The 21,149-nt window shown below is 47.4% G+C and overlaps 1 protein-coding gene across 2 annotated transcripts in view; it reads left to right on the forward strand.

The window, feature by feature from the left end:
• Positions 1-21,149, forward strand: part of ABCA2 (ATP binding cassette subfamily A member 2) — a 102,381-nt gene that overhangs the window by 76,210 nt on the left and 5,022 nt on the right. For both annotated transcript variants that reach the window (XM_081896236.1, XM_081896237.1), the window contains exons 29-47: positions 6-108; positions 634-962; positions 1,698-1,911; positions 2,538-2,643; positions 3,568-3,679; positions 4,260-4,320; positions 6,278-6,452; positions 7,765-7,880; positions 8,538-8,685; positions 9,182-9,305; positions 10,524-10,656; positions 12,179-12,296; positions 13,903-14,081; positions 16,185-16,326; positions 17,049-17,183; positions 17,595-17,698; positions 17,914-18,006; positions 18,640-18,742; positions 19,581-19,718. In XM_081896236.1, the coding sequence (XP_081752362.1) occupies positions 6-108; positions 634-962; positions 1,698-1,911; positions 2,538-2,643; positions 3,568-3,679; positions 4,260-4,320; positions 6,278-6,452; positions 7,765-7,880; positions 8,538-8,685; positions 9,182-9,305; positions 10,524-10,656; positions 12,179-12,296; positions 13,903-14,081; positions 16,185-16,326; positions 17,049-17,183; positions 17,595-17,698; positions 17,914-18,006; positions 18,640-18,742; positions 19,581-19,718 (2,633 nt within the window). The remainder of the gene's footprint in view (positions 1-5; positions 109-633; positions 963-1,697; positions 1,912-2,537; positions 2,644-3,567; positions 3,680-4,259; positions 4,321-6,277; positions 6,453-7,764; positions 7,881-8,537; positions 8,686-9,181; positions 9,306-10,523; positions 10,657-12,178; positions 12,297-13,902; positions 14,082-16,184; positions 16,327-17,048; positions 17,184-17,594; positions 17,699-17,913; positions 18,007-18,639; positions 18,743-19,580; positions 19,719-21,149) is intronic.

Raw genomic sequence — 21,149 nt, forward strand, 5'->3', positions numbered from 1 at the left:
CACAGGAGACCTACCTCCTCTCATCCTCTCGCCATCCCAGTACCACAACTACACCCAACCCAAAGGCAACTTCATCCCATATGCCAACGAGGAACGACGCGAATACCGGTGAGAGCTCTGTCATTCCACCTTTTCCAGATCTGGACCCAGAAGCCATAGGGACTCTGGTGACGCTTTATTTTTCTGAAAGGTTGCATGCAGAGAAAGAAGAATTTTTTTCCAACTACAACTTTGTTTGTGATGGGAAAAGAAGCCTGAGTAGGATTTCCCGTGGGAGTCACCAAGGCAGTAAACGTTCCAAGGCCAGAATATCCAACAGATATTCGCTAAATTTTTGTACATCTTAGATAGTCATGAGGGGGTGAGGTACCATCTGTTCTGCATCTTTAATATATTTTCCTTGATGTTATAACATGCCGTAAATTTCATATTTGTTCTCCAAAGATTTCCCCATTCGGTCATGATTATTGGGTGGCCAATATCCTGTGCCCATCTAATCATTGTTTTAAAAGATCTTCAGCTCTCTCCCCCACCCACCTTGCTTTCTAACTGATATTACTCTTTTCTGTGAACCGCCCTGAGACCTCCAGGTACAGGGTGTTTAATAATAATAATAATACTCTCCTCTGGCAGGTTCAAGCAGTCAGCAGATGCGAAGCCCCAGCAGTTGGTTGAGACCTTCTACCGTCCCTCGGGGGTGGGGGCCACCTGTGTGCTCAAGACGGCTTTCAACAGCACATTGGACCAGCTGGTGCAGTCCCTGAACCTCAACAGCAACGAGTCGAAGATGCTGGCAGCAAAGTACTTTGATGCTATGTGTGTGGATTCCTTCACCCAGGGCCTGCCCCTCTCCAATTTTGTGCCGCCCCCTCCGTCACCTGCCCCTTCCGACTACCCCTTCTCCCTGGACGAGGACTTGCTGAGGGCCTGGAACTCCACCACTTACCCCTCCACTGTCAGAGGTAAAGTTTGGGAATCTGCCATGCTGGGTTGAAGCTTTGGGTTGAAGATTCAAATTGAGCGGTAGCACTATTAGGGTACCTGGAAGCAGGAGTAGAAAAGGGATTTCAGAGCATGTTGGCAACTGCAGCTAAAACGCCTTACTTACCGGCAAGGCCAGCTCTGGGAGATCTTGTGGGGCCATTCCAGAGCCAACACGCCACGAAGGTCTCGCTCAGTAAGCCAGGCTGAGCTCTTAAAAGCTCTTTTTGTGCCAGGAAGATCTTCCATGGATTTAATTTGCACGGTTTCGACAGCCTGCAACCGCACAAGGTTGAAATTGCACAAGTTAAATGCTCATAGATGTCACCGTACTATATAGATACAGATCCAGTGGTACCTCTGGTTGCGAATGGGATCCGTTCCGGAGGCCCATTTGCAACATGAATATAACGCAACCTGCAGCTGTGCGTCTGCACACGCGCAGTTTGCGATTTGGCGCTTCTGCGCATGAGCATGACGTCATTTTGCGCGCATGCGCGAGCCGCGAAACCCGGAAGTAACCCTTTCCAGTACTTCCGGGTCACCACAGGAAACAACCTGAAAAAACATATCATGAAGCAAACGTAACATGAGATATGACTGTATAGCTATTTTTAAAAGAATGCATGGAGGTCCCTTCGTACTTCAGTTGGGACACAGCACAGGAAGGAATAATCCTTGTGCATAACCCGGCTTCTTTGCTCTTCCCTTCACAGAGACGGTCACTTCTGCCCCATCACTGGCCAGCATCATCCATGAGCCCATCAAATGCACTTGCTCTATGCAGGGCACCGGCTTTTCCTGCCCCAGTGGAGTCGGGGGCCACCCACCACAGAGGAAGGTTGTGACAGGCGACATCCTGGTGGACATCACTGGGCGCAACGTCTCAGAGTACTTGCTGTATACGTCAGACCGCTTTCGGCTGCATCGGTAGGGATGGGTGTGTTGGGGAGGGAGGGGAAGTGAGGCAGCTGTCTGTCTCAAGACAGGGCCTTTTCTGTGGCTGCTCCCATATGGCAGGGTCCCCTTCCAAAGGAGGCCAGATTGGCTCCCTCCTTGTTATCCTCCCACCTGGCAGGCTAAGGTGTTGACAGTCAGAGCAAGCAGCATTTAAATGCTGGTTTTAAATGTGTTTGAGTGTAATTGTTTTGGCAAATGTGCTTTTTTTGCTTTGCATTTTGCAATGATGTTTTTATAAATACTAGAAGGCACCTTGAATTCCAACTTAGGAGAAAAGCGAGGTATAAATGCAATAAACAATAGTAATCTGTCTCTGCCATTTTGTTTTGGTTTGCTCAGGCTGAGCAGTGTCAGCCTAGGCAACAGTGGAGGCTGGTCCATGAGGTCCACCAGCTTTAGTCTGCCCTCACCTAGCTCCTCACCTGCCTGCCTTTTTACAACTAGCCAAAGGGTCGTTTTGGCCCTGTCTTCACCGCTTTTGACCCTTCCAGTCCCAATGGGCCACATGGCCCCACTACGCCTCAGTTTTGCAAAATTTAAACCCTTTGTACTGGTGTGAGCTCTGCATTTCTGCTCTCCTGTCTGTTCTCGCACAGGTACGGAGCAATGACCTTTGGCAATCTCCTGAAATCCATACCAGCATCCTTTGGGGCCAAAGCTCCTCCCATGGTGCAGAAGATTGCTGTTCGGAGAGCTGCCCAGGTATTCACTTTTAAAAAATAAAATAAAATTCTAAAGCTTGCTCTTCATCGATAAAGTAGCAACTACCACCATTAAATAAATAAAGCAGCTGCAACCAGCAGAGGTGGGACCAAAGGTAGGAGACCCTAGTTGTCCTTCTCTTTCATTTTGATCTGAATAGAGATCCATCTTCAGTATAGTAGATAAGGATGTTGGGCCAGAACCTGGTGCACCCCAGAGGTTTTGGACTACAACTCCCAGGCAGCACAGCCATGCTGGAGTAGATAATACAGCTTTGCTTGTTGGAGGGTGATGGGAATTGTAGTCCAAAGGCATCAGGTTGGAGAAGGCTGTAGTAGTGTGTGTGTGTGTGTGTGTGTGTGTGTGTGTGTGTGTGTGTGGTTTGGGAGCTGCACGGCCAGGGAAAAAACAATGCTGTCCAGGGTTGTAAAGACTGCAGAGAGAATAATTGGGTGCACTCTTCCCACCTTGGATCAAATCTATGCTGTCAGGTGCCATAAGAAAGCTGCAGTGATAGTGCAGGATAGTGCGCACCCCAGAAATTATCTCTTTCAGCAATTCTGGTTCTAAACGCAATATAAGGAGTCTCTATAGTATATTGTATTTTAAAATGGGGTTTCAGAGTTTTTAGGGGTTTTTGAATGTCTTACGTAGATTTTTCAATTTCATTGTTCTGTATGGGACAACGACAATAAAGATATCGTATCGTATTGTATCGTAGAGCCAGGATGGTTTGGGTTCAAATCTCAGATCAGCCATGAAGCTAATTGGGAGGCTTTAGGGCAATCACAATATTTTGCATAACCTACCCCTCCAGATTGCTGCGTAGATAAAATGTGGCTGCTGGTCTGTGCTCCTGTTAACAGAAGAGCAGCTTTGCTCAGAAATATTTAATCTCTCTCCCCCATATCTCTCTTTGCCCAGGTTTATTACAACAACAAGGGCTACCACAGCATGCCTACGTACCTCAACACCCTCAACAATGCCATCCTCCGTGCCAACCTGCCCAAGACCAGGGGGAACCCCGCTGCCTATGGTGAGCCAGTCAGCCCTTGTGTGTTGAAATTGGGGAGCAAGTTGAAAGGCAGAAGATAGGGCTGTATTTAAACTTCTGGATGTAGCTAGATTTCGTTTTATTTATTGATTTCCACTTAGTTACTCTTAACACTGTGATGGTAAAGGTCTGTTTAATATTTTAGGAGGCCTCTTGCAAGTGTGCCTCTCTGCTCCTTACATCGGTTTTGGATGGTCCATCTGTGGAAGATGCTCTTTGATCAGAAAGATGTTGAAAAGAAAAGATTCTAGTAAAAGAAGCTTGTGCCTGCAGGGGCTTACTCGAATGGCTCTTACTTTGCGGAATGGGAGACCAAGGCAAAGGAGTGTCTTGCTTGTAGGCCTTTCACAGCCTGGTGCTCCGCCCCCCCCCCAAATGTTTTGGACCACAGATCCCATCAGCCCCAGCCAGAATTTCCTGGTTGGGGCTGATGGGAATTGTAGTCCAAAACATCTGAAAAGCACCAGATTGGAGATGGCTGGTTTTGGCTACAGCTTCTTGCCATTCTGGAGTGCAAAGCAGTTCATCCAATTCCTGTTGTTTTTCTTCTCATACATTCCAGGTATCACCCTGACCAACCACCCGATGAACAAAACCAGTGCCAGCCTCTCCTTGGATTACCTGTAGGTATCCATTTATTTACCCTTGCTTCAAATTTTAAAATGAAATTGGGAGCGAGTGGGTTTGGTTCTTTAAAGCGAGAGTGTGCTACGTGCTTTTTCTTTCCTTTTTAAAAAATGATTAATAATTTTATCATTTATACCCTGCCAATCTGGTTGAGTTTCCCCAGCAGAATAATATAAACAAATGGGTAAGGGGAAGACCTGGCAGAGTTGCCTTCATCCCCTCCTTTGTTTATATTATTCTGCAGCTCCTCACAGCCCTAGTCAACATGGCTGTGGTCCCCTCAGCCATATTATCCTATGGCCATGTTGGCTCATGAGAGTTGTGGACCAAAACATCTGGAGGATACTAGGTTGGTAAAGGCTGAATTGAAGGGGTCGGCTCAGGAGTATACATGCTTTGTTTGCAGAAGGACATGGGTCCCATTGCCAGCAAAGTCTCTTGGATAGCAGGCAACAGGAAGACTCTTCTTTCTTCCTGAGACCCTAGAGCAGGGTGGTTCAACCCATGAGGCCTTTTTTTGGCAGCTCTTGGTGGGTGTGGAGGACTCCCTGTTCCTGAATGGGGTAACTGTGCCCCTGAAGGACCAGGTGTGCAGCCTGGGAGTCATTCTGGACTCACAGCTGTCCATGGAGGCACAGGTCAATTCTGTGTCCAGGACAGCTGTTTATCAGCTCCATCTGGTATGCAGGCTGAGACCCTACCTGCCCGTGGACTGTCTCGCCAGAGTGGTGCATGCTCTGGTTATCTCTCGCTTGGACTACTGCAATACGCTCTATGTGGGAATACCTTTGAAGATGACCTGGAAACTACAACTAATCCAGAATGCGGCAGCTAGACTGGTGACTGGGAGTGCCCGCTGAGACCATATAACAGCGGTCTTGAAAGACCTACACTGGCTCCTAGTACGTTTCCGAGCACAATTCAAAGTGTTGGTGCTGACCTTTAAAGCCCTAAATGGCCTCGGTCCAGTATACCTGAAGTATCCACCTCCATCATTCTGCCCAGACACTGAGGTCCAGCGCAGAGGGCCTTCTGGCGGTTCCCTCGCTGCGAGAAGCCAAGTTACAGGGAACCAGGCAGAGGGCCTTCTCAGTAGTGGCACCCACCCTTTGGAATGCCCTCCCACCAGATGTCAAAGAGAACAACAACTACCAGACTTTTAGAAGACATCTGAAGGCAGCCCTGTTTAGGGAAGCTTTTAATGTTTAATAGCTTATTGTATTTTAGTGTTTTGTTGGAAACCGCCCAGAGTAGCTGGGGAAACCCAGCCAGATGGGTGGGGTATAAATAATAAATTATGATTATAAAAAACATCTTAAAGCCTTAAACATTTACTTTTTGTGTCATGTGTTGTTAACAAAGCACATACATCTGTTTGTGCATAAAATTTGTTAAATAATTGATTATATTAAATCTATTACTTGTGTGTTTAGTTATACATATTTAACTAAATATATTGTGTATATTAAATAATATTAAATATATTGTGAACACTTTAATTTACAATATGGATGTTTAACTCGGTGTGTGGCCTCTGCAGGTTCTATGTCAAAGTATTCTTATAGCCCACTTGGTATGAAAAGTTGGACCACCCTGCCCTAGAGAGTTGCTGCCAGCCAAAGTAGATTATCATGGGGTAGATGGACAAATAGTCTGGCCTGCTCTAAGGCAGCTTCTGGTGTTGCTTAGCAGGTTGGCCCCCATCAAATAAACTACCTTTAGTCTGCAGTGCCAGTCACACGTATTGGAACTCATTGGGGCTTGCCCCTGTGTTGATGGGCAGGGCTTTGCACTATAGATTTGTCCTACCAATTAAGCAGATCAGAGGCCGTCACACTCATTTAGAAACGCATTTTTCTTGCTACCTAGTCCCCACAGCCTATAGCAGATTGCATAATGGTGCCTGGATTTATTGCCCTGTGTCTTTCTCCTCCTTTCTCTGGCCAACCATAGCCTGCAGGGCACCGACGTGGTTATCGCCATCTTCATCATTGTGGCCATGTCCTTTGTGCCGGCCAGCTTCGTGGTCTTCCTGGTGGCAGAGAAGTCCACCAAAGCCAAGCACCTCCAGTTTGTGAGCGGCTGTGACCCAGTGATCTACTGGCTGGCCAATTACGTCTGGGACATGGTATCTTCATAAAGCTTTTATTGTTGTTGTTGTTGTTGTTGTTATTTTAAATCTGATCCAGAAAAGCAGTTCGTGTTCTTGGTTGGTTGGTTGGTTGGTTGGTTGGTTGGTTGGTTGTAGCATTTCTACTCTGCTGTTCAGCCATAAAGACTCCTTAAGTGCCTTATATACAATCAGTTGAAACAAGAAAGTCCCTGCCCTGGCAGGCTTACAATCTTAAAAAGGGGGGAAAGCACAACACACGAGGGGAAAGGGGCAGGGAGAGAAGGTGGGGGGATTAAGCTCAGACACTAATTAAGGGTTTACCTCGCCTGGGCCAGTTCACTCCAGCAGAGATCCCTCCATGGGCCGGATTGCGCATGCGATTTCTAGCGTCTGCGCAGATGTGGTTTTTGGCACCATGGAAGCGAGTCCCCGTGCCGTGCTGCTCCGGTTTAGCGGAGTGCACTGAGACTCACTGAGCGAGTGGCTTGGTTCAGGGGCAGCTCATGGGCTGGTTAAACGATCCCCATGGGCCGCTTGTGGTCCATGGGCCTTAGATTTCCGGCCCCTGCACTAATTCTTCAACAGTTGTTCTTATAATGACCAGCTGGCACAGTTCAGTGGCAAGAGGTGTCTGGTGGAGCTGGGCTTTTGGCAAAGCTGCTTCCTATTCCTCCTGCTGAGGAAGCCTGATGGAGTGGCTGCCCCCAGGTGACAAGTCAGGGGAGAGGAGCTGGCCTCTCACAGCAGAGCCAATTCTTGTGTAGCCAGGTTGGGGAAAGCCTTCTTCTGGTATGTCTTGAAGTTGCTGTGAATCAGACTAATATTGTTATTTAATTAGTATGCTGCCCTTTGTCAGAAGGCCAGAGGCCAGTTTATAAAATGCAACACAAACGTTGCCACATAATATCTGTGCAGCTTAAAACCCAGGGCAATTATATAAACACAATTTATAGCAGTAAGAAATGTATTGTGAAATACAGATTCTCTTCAAAAGCAGCAGCAGCATAAAAATTAAGGGATCATCAGAAAATCAGCAGCAGGGTATCTAAAATACAAAAACAGTTGCACGAATACATAATCTCCTTTCTATGCAAAAGCGGCTCTTGGTTCTGGCTGCCCACAGAAAATGAGAGACCCTCCCGGCCTCTCACCCTGGGAAATATTCACTTCTTTGACTCTCACTCAGAGTCCTTCTGCTTTCTGTCTGCTGTTTTCATGTCAGAAAACTCAGGATTGAATAGCAGGGGTTGTGGTGGTGATGCAAAGCCTTCAGCTTCTAGAGACTCTCTGTTCTCATGCTTTCCTTACCTTTTCTTCCCTCCTGCAGTTGAATTACCTGGTCCCAGCAACCTGCTGCATTATCATCCTCTTTGTGTTTGACCTGCCAGCATACACCTCGCCCACCAACTTTCCAGCTGTGCTCTCTCTCTTCCTGCTTTATGGGTACGTTGGCACAAACAGCAAAACTGGAGCCTTGCGTTGTCCTTGTGGGTATCCAGAATGATCTTCAGAGAGAGGGAAGATGAGAGGTTATGCCTGTTCCATCTGTTGTGGTGGCACTACCATGTTCAGGGGCAGTCTACCTTAGAGAACCAGATATTGGGAACATGCTAGGAAGGGCAATTGCCTTCCTGCCTTGCTCACAGGCTTCCCATTGGGGCATCTGGTTGGCCACAGTGGGAAGCAGGATGGAGTTGCTTTGGTCCGATTGAACGGTGCAAATACTTAAGCTTTTTGGCCAGACTCTGCCTCTGTATATATGATTTCCAGTTGTACAAAAATATCATTACGACCAGGTTTCTCTGGCTGCATAAACAAAATGTTTATCAGATTATCTGAGGGTTTGCAATGAATAAAATCATCAACAGTGATTTAGATTGAATCTCCTTTTTCGATCCATTAAATGATGGTAATAAAAACAGGGCAGACACATATGCAGTCAGCTACTTTCCTATTTGAGAGAGTTCTTTATGGACCCAGAAAGGCTGTATATAGCAGTGCTCCTGCCAGAGGTAAAAAATTGCCTCCTTAACGGCACCACCTCTCAATTTGCCTCTGAATGATCTCTCTCTCTTTCCACTCTGCCCCACCACCCTCCAGCTGGTCCATCACCCCCATCATGTACCCAGCATCCTTCTGGTTTGAGGTGCCCAGCTCAGCTTACGTCTTCTTGATCGTCATCAACCTGTTCATTGGCATCACTGCCACCGTGGCCACGTTCCTGCTGCAGCTTTTTGAGCACGACAAGGTGAGCGGGACTCGGGCAAGAGTTGATGGAAAAGTTACAGCCTTGGCTCTCCCATGAGGCTGCCTTGGGGAGCCATTTTGAACAGGGAAATTCTGATCTACTCTTATACTTGCTCTTCGTTTGTAAGAAATTGACCTTTTAATGCAAAGGCACCCAGACTTTGGAATTCCCTGCCTGTTGACATCAGGCAAGCACGTTCATTGTGCCCTTTGGTGCCTGCTAAAAACATTTTTGTTTAGGGAAGCCAACCCAGAAATGTAGAACATTGATTGATGTGTGTTTTAGTCTGGTTTCACTTTATCGCTGATTTAACTTTTTTCAAGTTTTAAATAGTTGTTCTTAACTCTTTTTACTGATAATTTTGTTGTGAAATTTATGAAATGAATAAATAGATATACAAAGCATGATGGGTGGCTTTAAAAGTTATTGTTTACGGATTAGATACACATTTGTTCTGACCCGTCTCCGGCGACCTTCTTATGTCTTCTTTCTGTAGGACCTGAAAGTAGTGAACAGCTACTTAAAAAGCTGCTTCCTGATTTTCCCAAACTACAACCTGGGCCATGGGCTGATGGAGATGGCCTACAACGAATACATCAACGAATACTATGCTAAGATTGGTAAATTTCCCAGCCTGCTTAAGCACCCTTTGCTTAGTTTTTTTTATATGGATTAGTCCAGCCTTTGCTAACCTGGTGCCCTACAGATGTTTTAGACAATAACTTCCAACAGCCAGCACCCAGTGCAGGCATTGTGGGGTGATGGGAGTTGTAGCCCAAAATGCCTGGAGGTCAACAGTTTGCAAAAGATGGCTTGGCACCTTTTACAGCCATGACTTAGTCCTGGGACATGTGGACCTCCAGTGGAGGGGAAAAGAGTTTATGAACAGGTGCAGAGCGTCTTGTCTATCTGCCACCAATCAAGTAACTACAACCAGCATCGAAAGAGGGGCTTCCCATGAGCACATCCTTGCCACTGATTGCTTTTTAAGGAATAAAGCAGGCGGCTTTTGCTAATCAAAGCTCTAAACAGGCCAGAACAGTTGTTTGGCTTGAGAGTGGCTGAACAGGAACTGCTATATCTGATGTTACTCAGAAGAACATAGGAAAAGCCTATTAGATCAGGCTATCTAGTACAACCAGATGCTTGTGGAAATGGGCAAGTAGGACCCAAGCGCAAGACCCTCTCCCCTCTGTGGCAACTGGTACAGTGGTGCCCCGCAAGACGAACGCCACGCAAGACGGAAAACCCGCTAGATGAAAGGGTTTTCCGTTTTGGAGGCGCTTCGCAAAACGAATTTCCCTATGGGCTTGCTTCGCAAGACGAAAATGTCTTGCAAGTTCCTGCGGGGTTTTTTCCCTCCCCCCCCCCTTTTCCTAAGCCGCTAAGCCGCTTATCAGCTGATCCGAAAAAACCGCTAGACGAAGAGAATCGCGGAACGGATTAATTTCATCTTGCAAGGCACCACTGTATTTAGAAGCATTCATCTTGGCTACTGGCTATTGAAAGCTTTTTCTACATTTCGCCCCCAATGCTCTTTTAAAGCCATCCAGGTTGGTTGGTGGCCACCATTGTCTCCTCCGAGAGCAAGTTCCAAAGTTTTAGCTATGTGCTGTGTGAAGAAGTCTTTCCTTTTATCCATCCTGAATAAGAAGTGGACCCATTGAATTGGGTGGGGGTGTCTAACTTAGGACCATTGTTTTCAGTAGGCCCTGAGTAAAATTCAGATGGGGATAAACCAGGGAGTGTTACTTCTCAGATGATTGTGTCCAGCAAGAGGGAATTCTTTGGTGCCTCTTCAGCCATTAGCTCTGCTTTTGTGTGTCCCCTCACCTTAGGGCAATTTGACAAAATGAAGTCACCATTCGAGTGGGACATCGTGACCAGGGGCTTGGTTGCCATGACAATTGAAGGCTTTGTGGGCTTCTTCATCACCATCATGTGCCAGTATAATTTCTTCCGGAAACCACAGTAAGCATGGAGGAGGTGGGATGGGCCACTGGTGGCATCATCAATATGCCAAAGGTTCTTAATGTTGGTATTATGGGACATCACCCATAACCTGTTTGGGTTTGTGCTAAGCAGGCAAACCACCTGTTGGGTTTCTTTACAGCAAAACTCCTGTCTTTGGGTCCAGCACATTTCCAGACACCCAGTTAAGCAGAGTAAACACACAGCAGCAAAACGTGTAGGAGCTTCGAAGCCAGGCATGGAGCAATAATTCCATTACAGACAGCAATAATTTTACTGTCAGTTTTTAAGCATAATGGTTACAAACTATGCAAACTTTTACCGGAGCCCCTATAGAGGTCCTCTTTGAAGTTGCAGGCCTTACCCTAGAGAGCTTCAAGGCCTTCTCCTGCCTCTCTTATATCCTTCCCGTTCAAGAGACAGGATGAGGCTAAATATCTCAGTCCAGTCTAGGAGCTGCACATGTGTAAGAACAGTTTTCACAGCGTTGACTTTGACACCTGCAGTAAACAGTTCAGCATTCTGGCAGCTTCTGGAATTTCCACGAACTTGCTGTAACCTCTTGTTTCTGGGAATGATTGGATGACACTCACCCCAACACATGTGACATAATAGTTAGAGCAGGGTCCTGCCAGCTAGGGATGATGGGATTTGTAGTCCGACAACAGCTGGGGACCCAAATTTGAGAAACAATGTGTTAGAGTGTCGGTCTAGTTCCCACTCAGCCACGAAGCACAGTGGGTGAGCTTGGGCCAGCCACTGCCTCTCAGCCGAAGCTACCTCACAGGGTTGTTTTGATGATAAAATTGGAATAGGGAGAACCATGTTCACTGCCTTGAGCAGCTTGGAGAAAAAGATGTGATATAAATAGAATCAATTAATTAGTTTTGCATTTTAATGTGACCCTATCAAATTTCTATTCCCTAAGCCAATACATGAAGCTGTCCTTTGAAATTTGCAAATTGGCAATAATAATAATAATAATAATAATAATAATAATAATAATAATTTATTTATAAAGCCCCCCCCCCATCTGGCTGGGTTTCCTCAGCCACTCTGGGCAGCTTCAAACAGAATATTAAAATACAGTTAAAAGCTTCCCTAAACAGGGCTGCCTTCAGATGTCTTCTAAAAGTCTGGAAGGGCGTTCCACAGGGTGGGTGCCACTACCGAGAAGGCCCTCTGCCTGGTTCCCTGCAACCTCACTTCTCGCAGTGAGGGAACTGCCAGAAGGCCCTCAGAGCTGGACCTCAGTGTCCTGGCAGAATGATGGGGGTGGAGATGCTCCTTCAGGTATACAGGACCGAGACCGTTTAGGGCTTTAAAGGTCAGCACCAACATTTTGAATTGTGCTTGGAAATGTACTGGGAGCCAGTGTAGGCTTTTCAAGACTGGTGTTATGTGGTCTCGGCAACTGACGTACCCACAGATTTGGTCAATGAGAAGAGCCTTATTAACAGTTCTACTCAGTTTCTGCACCCTGAGCCTCACTGCACACCCTGTTCCCTTTCCTCTGATCCAGACGCCTTCCTGTGTCAAGCAAACCTGTTGAGGATGATGTGGATGTAGCAAACGAGCGCCATCGAGTCTTGCGGGGAGATGCTGACAACGACATGCTGAAGATCGAGAACCTCACCAAGGTAGGGGATGCCTTTCCGCCCATCTTGTCGGGGCTGTGGCGAGGATTGGCTTCCAGGATCCGAGAGGGATTTAATTGGGCAGGAATTGCTGTAACATGAAAGGATCAAATTCCACAAGCAGCAAACAATGACTGCTGGGATACTCAGGACAAGTACAGGTGAAACTTGAAAAATTAGAATATCATGGAAAAGTTTATTGATTTCAGGAATTGAACTTGAATGGTGAAACTAATATATGAGATCGACTCATGACATGCAAAGCGAGATGTGCTACTACTTCTCAGAGGTCCAATCTTGCTCGATTTGCAATCCTTGTTTTGCTTATTTCCTTGAATATTCTAATTTTCTGAGATGGTTAATTTGGGGTTTTCATCAGCTGTACGCCATGACCATTGCAATGATAGCAAATCAAGGCTTGACATATCTCGCTTGGCATGTCATGAGCCAATCTCATATATTAGTTTCACCTTTTAAGTTGGATTACCGTAATCAAGGACTTTTTCCACGATATTCTAATTTTTCGAGTTTCACCTGTAAAAAAATCAAGCCCTTCTTCACACAGCACAGAGATAAACTGTGGAACTCGCTTCCACGGGAAGCAGTGATGGTCACCAACCTGAACGGCTTTAAAAGAGGATTAGGCAAATTCACAGAGGAGAAAGCTATCGGTGGCTGTTAGCCATGATGGCTATGCTCTGCCACTGTGACTGGAGGCAGTAGTGCTTCTGAAAACAACCGGAGGAGAGAGTTTTGAGTTGTTGTGAACCGACTCATGATATTTGGATGAAGGGTGGTATTATAGGAGGAGGAAGAAAAGAAATTATTTATACCCCGCCCTCCCCGGCCAATAAACACCAATAACACCAATAAAATCACAGTAAAAACATAATGGGGGGGGGGCGCCAATTTAAAATTCAGGTTAAAATGCAATTTAAAATGCAGCCTCATTTTAAAAGTAGCCAATAGATCCAGAGCATGAGGGGAGGGCAACATAAGGGTCAGACTGAGTCCAAACCAAAGGCCAGGTGGAACAGCTCTGTCTTGCAGGCCCTGCAAAAAGATATCAAGTCCCGCAGGGCCCTGGTCTCTTGGGACAGAGCGTTCCACCAAGTTGGGGCCAGTACTGAAAAGGCCCTGGCTCTAGTTGAGACCAATCTAACCACCTTGACACTTGGGACCTCCAAAGTGTTGTCATTTGTGGATCTTAAGGTCCTCCGCGGGGCATACCAGGAGAGGCGGTGCCGTAGGTATGAGGGCCCTAGGCCGCATAGGGCTTTAAAGGTCCTTAAAGATATACAAATTGATGATGATGATGATGATAGTAATTTGTGTGACTCCACAAGTTTAAAATGGGGGAAGGAGAGCTGCTGCTGGATCAGGCGAATGGCCCATCTAGTCCAGCATCCTGACCTTGCAGTAGCCAGCCAGGTGCATGTGGGAAACCAGCAAACAGGATTTGAGGTCAAGAGCACTCCCGCCTCCTATGGTTGCCAGCTAGGAAAAGCAGGCCGTTTTGCCAGTTTGCTACAAGCCCTACTAATAGTACACCAGGTGACTGATGACTTCACTCCTTTACTGATGACTTCACTCCTTCACCGGGTTCCAGGTATACAAATCCCGCAAGATTGGACGCATCCTGGCTGTGGACCGACTGTGTGTGGGCGTCCGCCCAGGAGAGTGTTTTGGCTTGCTGGGTGTCAATGGGGCTGGGAAGACTACCACCTTCAAAATGCTCACAGGGGACGAGAGCACAACTGGCGGCGAGGCCTTCATCAATGGACACAGGTACGTCCATGGGGCAGGTGGTTGGGGGAAAGGTTCTGGCACAAGGTTGCTGTGCCACTTGTTCTGTTGTAAGAGCCAGGCAAAAAGTCGCAGTTGGTTCTGCGTAAGCCTGACCCATTCATGTACACTTGTGTGAACATTCCCGAGAGGTTAACAAGCACCGCTCTTGGTGAAAGAAAAGAAAAACTTGCTCAGAGCAGCCTCTCAGTTGCATCTCACCCAGATAGATTAAGTAAGATATGCCCAGCTTGTACTAATAAATACTGAGCTTCAGTTCTGTTAAGGCAGACTTCCTGCATCTGTTCTGGAGGATATCATGTGCAGGTGTTTGGGAATGATAGCCTGCATGAAATTAAATAAATGACGAGATATGATGTTCCCTTTGACACCTTGGGATACTTAAAGGGGTTGGGAGACTCGTATTGATAAACCCTTTACAGTGGACACTCGAGTTACGAACGTGCTGGAGGCACGTTTGCAACCCACAACGCCATGTCTGTCCATGCACGGGTTGCAATTCGGCGCTTATGTGCAAAGCGCGATTTAGCACCACTGCACATGCGCAAGCGCCAAAACCCAGAAGTAACCTGCTCCAGTACTTCCGGGTTTCGGTGCGTCCGTAACCCAAAAACACGCAACCTGAAGCGTCTGTAACCCGAGGTATGACTGTACTTGCAATTGCAAGCATTTTTATTGCTGGGCCCTCACAAATTCCAGCACTCTTGGAGTGATTAAAAACAAGAAAAATCTGGGAGACTGTTTTGTCAGTTGAAACAAACTTGACTTCCCATGAAGTTACAACTAGTTGCCAATTCTAAACATGATCTGGCATATTTTAGTGATTGTTTTTAACTAATTTGTTTTTATTACTTTGTGCTTCATTACATTGTTTTCAAAGTGGGTAAAGTGGCAGACTAGGGCCTGGAAGACCCGGGTTCAAATTCCCGCTCAGCTATGAAGCTCACTGTGTGACCTTGGGCTGGGCACACTGCCTCTCAGCCTACCTCACAGGGGGTGTTGTGAGGATAAAGTTTGTGCCACCTTAGAGGGAAGAAGGTGGGATATAATTGTTGGCTATTTGCAGTATGGTAGCGCTGCAGAGAGCTTGCTGGGGAGACCATGCATTAAAAAGGGACTCAAAAATAACATAAACAAGGTTTTAATAAGAAAAACAAAAACTCCATTTACACTAAATACATCAACAAACCAGACCCAACCACCAACCCATCCCCCAGGGTAATGGAAGAGCTAGATGTTGCTCCTTATATACTACACCCAATTGCTGACAGAGCTTAATCAATACAACTCAGCAGCACCTGCTATGTTTCACAGCTGTAAAGCTGGGTCTCGTTATTTAGCTCTGGCCCCTTAAAGACATACACATCGAGTGGAACAATGATGAACCTTTACATTTAAAGAAACCATTCAACAATAATTTCAGTTAACAGCAACAACTTGGGGGACAGATAGGAAATAAATACATTAAATAATAGCAATAATTGGGTGTCAAGGACTGGTTGAGCACAGTGGAATGGTGGGAGGAACCAGCTGAAAAACTCTCAGGGGGGAAAAGGCTCGGAGCCTGGGGATTGGTGGTGGAATGATGATGAGTGGTCGGAGGGAGAAGACTGAAAGGAGGAGATGTCAGAAACTGAAGAGGTAACAGGGCCTGGTGAGCAGAGAGAGTCTGTGGCAGAGAAAAGCCCGGAATCAGAAGCTGATGCAGGAAAGCAGGGAGGGCAAGAGGCAGAGATTAGTCCAGCTGGTGGAGAGGTGCAAGTGTCTCCCCATCGTCCTGCAACAAGGCCCTCTCCCCACTGGGTCTCCCAGAACCAGAAGAGGTATGAAGTGGGAGGGGCAAAGACAGGCATGCAGGTGGGGTGTCAAATAACCTGGGGACTTCAGTCTCTGCAACTGCTTCATAGAGGCAAGACGTACTGAAGAGTTCCTATGCACATTAGGCCTGACACTCCTGTGTCTTTCTAATAAAGAGTTGACTCCACTTGCTTGGTACGATTTACTGCTGGCTCGCTCCTGACATCGGGGCTCCTCAGAGGAACTGACTACTTTGCTTTGCCCCATTGTTCCTCTCTGTCTCTGTAGCATCTTGAAGGACATTCTGCAGGTGCAGCAGAGCTTGGGCTACTGTCCACAGTTTGATGCTCTCTTTGATGAGTTGACGGCGCAAGAACACCTGGAGCTGTACACCCGACTGCGCGGCATTCCATGGAAGGATGAGGAGCGGGTGAGCAAGCGTGTTGTGGAGGGGCTGCTTCCTCTGGGGGCAGTAGTGGAGAGGAATAAGGTCGGGAGGACTCTGGCCTCTTCTTTCCCATAGACGTCTACCGGGTGGCTGGTTTGCTGGTCAGCCTGGACTCCTAATGATTGGGGCAATGGCTAAGCTGTGCATCACAGCTTTGAGCAGCAGTAGATTCAGGGCAAACAAGGAGCTGCTGCTGCTTCACACAATGCATAATTAACTTGTGGAACTCATAGCCACAAGATGTGGTGGCAGCCACTGTTGCAGATGGCTTTAGAAGAGTGTTGGAGGGATTTACAGAAGGGGTGAGAGGTTTGCTAACGGCTGTCGTCATGGCCCTGACCATCAGTTGTTGGTGGCGGAGTGTGGGGTGGTGGGAACTAGCCTTCACGCCTTGCCTAGGAAGCTTATGGCTGGCCAAAAAGGATGCTGGGCCACGTGGGTGCTTCCACCAAACCCTGCAGGATGATTCTGATATTCTTAGGGTAGCTAAGAATGAAGCCTCCATGCCCAGAGACAGTGCGTCTCTTTTAGCATCAGTTGTTGAGGAGGAGCAGCCTGGGAGGGCCATTGCCTTGTTGCCCTGCTGAAGGAACTGCCTGGAGGCACCTGGCTGCTGGTTTAGGTGAACCTTTGGTCTGATCCAGCAGGGCTCTTCTCATGGGGGTACCAGCTGTGTACGAGCAATTTCTTCTTTGCCTTCTCAGGTTGTGAAGTGGGCACTAAAGAAGCTGGAGTTGGCCAAATATGCTAACAAACCTGCCAGCACCTACAGTGGCGGCAACAAGAGGAAGCTATCTACAGCCATTGCCCTGATTGGCTACCCAGCCTTCATTTTCCTGGTGAGGAGAGGAGGTGGGGTTAGGGCGCGTGGCACACAAGAGCAACCACAGCTTCAATACTGTGTAATGCTTTTTTTCTGTCCCTAGGTGCCTCTGTTGTGCTAGTGCTGTGTCTTTGTGTGTGTATATATATATATATATATACCAAAGCCTATAGTCCTCTAGCAGCACCTAGCAACAGAACCCTGGCAAAGAACCCAAACCAAGTCTCCAACCAAAAATGATGACCATGTAAATTGCAGGAAATGTGTGTTAAGTTAAATTGGGTTTCCTGGGTCCCTCCTGATGATTTATATCCAGAATCCATGGCAACTGACAATAGGCTTGCATGGAGCCAACCCGAATGACGGTAAGGCTTAAGGATGCCCCTGTGGGCAGCTAATTCTGCCATTTGCCCCCTTTTCCTGGCAGGATGAACCAACCACTGGCATGGATCCAAAGGCCAGGCGTTTCCTGTGGAACCTTATCCTGGACATCATCAAGACGGGCCGCTCAGTGGTTTTGACATCACACAGGTTGGCGGGGCCTTGGGGTGCCCTTTTCTGCTTCATGAGACCCAGGGCAAGGGGGCGGGGCCTGAACTGAGGCAATGGATGGTTCGTTGGAGTAAGGGCTTGTGATTGCCTGCTCACTCTGTATTGGGAGAAGATCATGTGGGCGACTCAGACCCAGCGTGATCTATCCATCCAGGCTAGCTTTGTGCTGAGGCCCTCTCCTTTGTCTCCCTCAGCATGGAAGAGTGTGAGGCCCTCTGCACGCGCTTGGCAATCATGGTGAACGGGCGCCTGAAGTGCCTGGGCAGCATCCAGCACCTAAAGAACAGGTGAGCAGGAAAAGGTCAAGGGGCTCCAGAGAGTGCATCACAGAGACGCTCTTCCAACCCCTGCTCATCCACGTGAGAACTGGGCTGGTTGCTGTGAGGCTGGCTGTGGATGCAGATCCCACGGAACAGGACTGGCTCTGTAGTTGAAGGGGTCCTGGCTAAAGCGACTCCCCCTTCTTCTGCCATCAGGCTTACCTGCCTGTGGAGGCCGTGTATTCAGCTGCATGGGGCAGCTGGGACCAGTCACTCTCATGACTTCCCACACTGCCCCAGAGGTAGAGAAGAAGGACATTGTGGGAAATTGAAGGAGGGCTGCCACCTGGTCCTGTTCATAGGAGGCCATGGCAGCTTCCCAAGGGTGCTGGATCTGGCCTAGCCAGGAGGCCCTGCTTCCATGGGTACCTTATCTGAAAAGGGTCTGGATCAGGCCCTGCCTTGCCCCGGGGCCTGACAGGAAGCGGTGCCGTAGGTTTCAGCTGCACTAAACATCACTTTGAAAATTGCTTGTGAAGGTGTGTCATGGTTGCAAGCCAAGGTGTGAGAAACCAGGGCTAACTTTTGCTGGCGAGGGGCATGTGCAGAGAGAGAAATGAGAGTGGCATGGTTGGTTTCCTGATCCCTCTGTTCCTCTAGGTTTGGAGACGGCTACATGATCACAGTGCGGACCAAATCCAGCCTGAATGTCAAGGAGGTAGTGCGGTTCTTCAACAGGAACTTCCCAGAGGCTGTCCTCAAGGTTAGGCTCCTTCCAGCGTGAGAATGCCCAGAGGCCCTGCTTCCTGCAAGCTTGGCCCCTGGCTGCCTCTGTGGGGGAGGGAGCAGATGACAGAGCTTTCTTTAAAGGGGGATTTCATATCTGTGTTCCTGTATAGGGGAAATTAGGAGGTCCACTTATTGGAGGTCAATAATAACAAGATAATGAGTTCAATAACATTTGTTGATTGAACGTGCAAAGAAGCAACCTCACCTGTGGAAGTTGCTACCTTGCAACCAACAACTGCTACTGAATTCAGTAAGGGAAGTTCCTAGTTTCCCCTACACCTTTCCCAACCTTTTTTTGGCAATGCATCTCTAAAATCCTGATTCCCTCCCCGCCCCTCGTGACATATGATTGTTACTATTCAAAAAGTGAACTCCTATTCACTTGGAGGGAGCCTAAAAGGCCATTAACTGTTAATAACTCATTCTCGAATTGCCCCCCTTAAAAATCAAATTGCCCCCTATGGGGGGTGTGCCCCACATTGGGAACCACGACCCTACACCTAAACTGCCAATAAGAGAACATAAAAAGAGCCTGAAGAAGTTTGTGTGGCATTGAAAACAGAACTATAACGAAATGACGTTCAGAGGGAGATTCAGCAGAGCTCCTACCTGACTGCCCTGCACACAATCTTGGTGCCAGATGAAAAATGTGAGGAGTTTGGCATCATGCAAACTCTTCTGAGCTACTCACTCATGCGGACATAGCACTGGGTATTAAAGTCCACCAGGAGACAGATTTAGAAGGGGGTGGGGTGCAAAAAAGGGAGAGGCCGTTCTGGTGCTGTGCTGATGTTTTGTCTCTGTTTTCCAAGGAGAGGCACCACACAAAGGTGCAGTACCAGCTGAAGTCAGAGCAGATCTCGCTGGCTCAGGTCTTCAGCAAGATGGAGCAAGTGGTGGACATCTTGGGCATTGAGGATTATTCCGTCAGTCAGACCACACTGGACAACGTGAGTGCAGGAGCCTCTCAGGGCCATTCCCTGACCTCTTGAGGGTGGAGCCATCAAGAGCACCCGGCTGTGGGGAGCCAAGGGGCTGATATTAAGTGGTTATGCCATGGAGGTTCTGTTTAGCTCTCATTCTTAATAGCCATCAATAAGGCCTCCTCCATTGACTTCTTCTATGAAGCCACCTAAGCCAGTTGGCTATTTCCATACCTCTCAGTGGAAGAGCATGCTTTGCATGCAGAAGGTCCAGTTTCAGTCCATGGTTTCTGAGCTGGCAGGGGATGGGGAAGACCAGTGACCCAGAGAGTCACGGCCAGGTGGACAGACAGCTGTCCCAATAGAAAGCAACTCCTTGTGATACATCGTACTTCTTGACAGCAAATTTCATATATCCATTATGCACTGCGTGACAATCTCAACCCAGGGGTGTTGTGGGACATAATATGGAAAAACTGGTTTCTTAAAAAGTAACAGCAGCACCTTTGAGGCAAATAGCAATTAGAGGCAGGAGTGAGGAGAGGTGGTTTTCAGAAGGTGCCTAATATGGGGTCCCAAGCCATACTGGGACCATTTTCCAGATCAGGGTCCCAAAAGGCTGTTTTCTTTAAATGAAAGTGGCCAATTTAAACATGTATTTGAGGGGGGGCATGTTCATTGAGACATGTAGTCAGTCTGCTGTTGTGTCTCTCCTGAATATCCTTGCCAATCCATTTCATGCAGAGCGGGGGCTTGGGTTCTCTTGTTAGGAGAGAGGGAGAAAAATTTCACTCTGTCCCATTCATCATGTTGCAGACTTCTGCAGTTGTACTCTCCCTTTTCCCCCTAAGCTAAACAGGCCCAGACTCATTATCTTTTCATCTTAGGGCAGGTGATCCAGCTGCACACCAGAGATGTATGTGTAGGGACATTGCAATGCAGGCATTTGTATTTTCAGTCCCTTTGCTAATAATACGCTAGCATGGAATTTGCCTTTCTCAAAGAAGTAAGTGCACTGAGTTGGCCTTCTCAATGAGTTCTCTGCCATGACCAGTTGGCACTTCTTACATCCCTGGAATTTCTGGTTAAAGGGTTTTTGGGGAACAGGAGTGGAGGTGACCTCTATCCAAAATTCTGGAGATAACTTGGTGGGGGTCAGGCAATTGACTCCTTGGCCTCTTTGTTGTAAAAGACAAAACAAAACAAAACCATCAAAGCAGTTTGCAAAGAAAAAGAGCAAAACAAAACAAAAAAATCAGTAAAAACAGTTATCTAAAACATTCAAATAATAATTAATATCACTGATAATGTAAACATTCTACATGTCTGGGGAGGAAACAAAAATGTTTTTAGCTGGTGCTGAAAGGAGTACCGTGAAGGTACCTGCCTGATGTCAATAAGCGCAGAGTTCCTAAGTGTGAGTGCTGCCTCACTAAAAGCCCCATTTCTTCCAAGTGT

Source organism: Podarcis melisellensis (assembly GCF_964234715.1).
Source record: "Podarcis melisellensis genome assembly, chromosome: Z".
In the NCBI taxonomy this organism is placed as follows: domain Eukaryota; kingdom Metazoa; phylum Chordata; class Lepidosauria; order Squamata; family Lacertidae; genus Podarcis; species Podarcis melisellensis.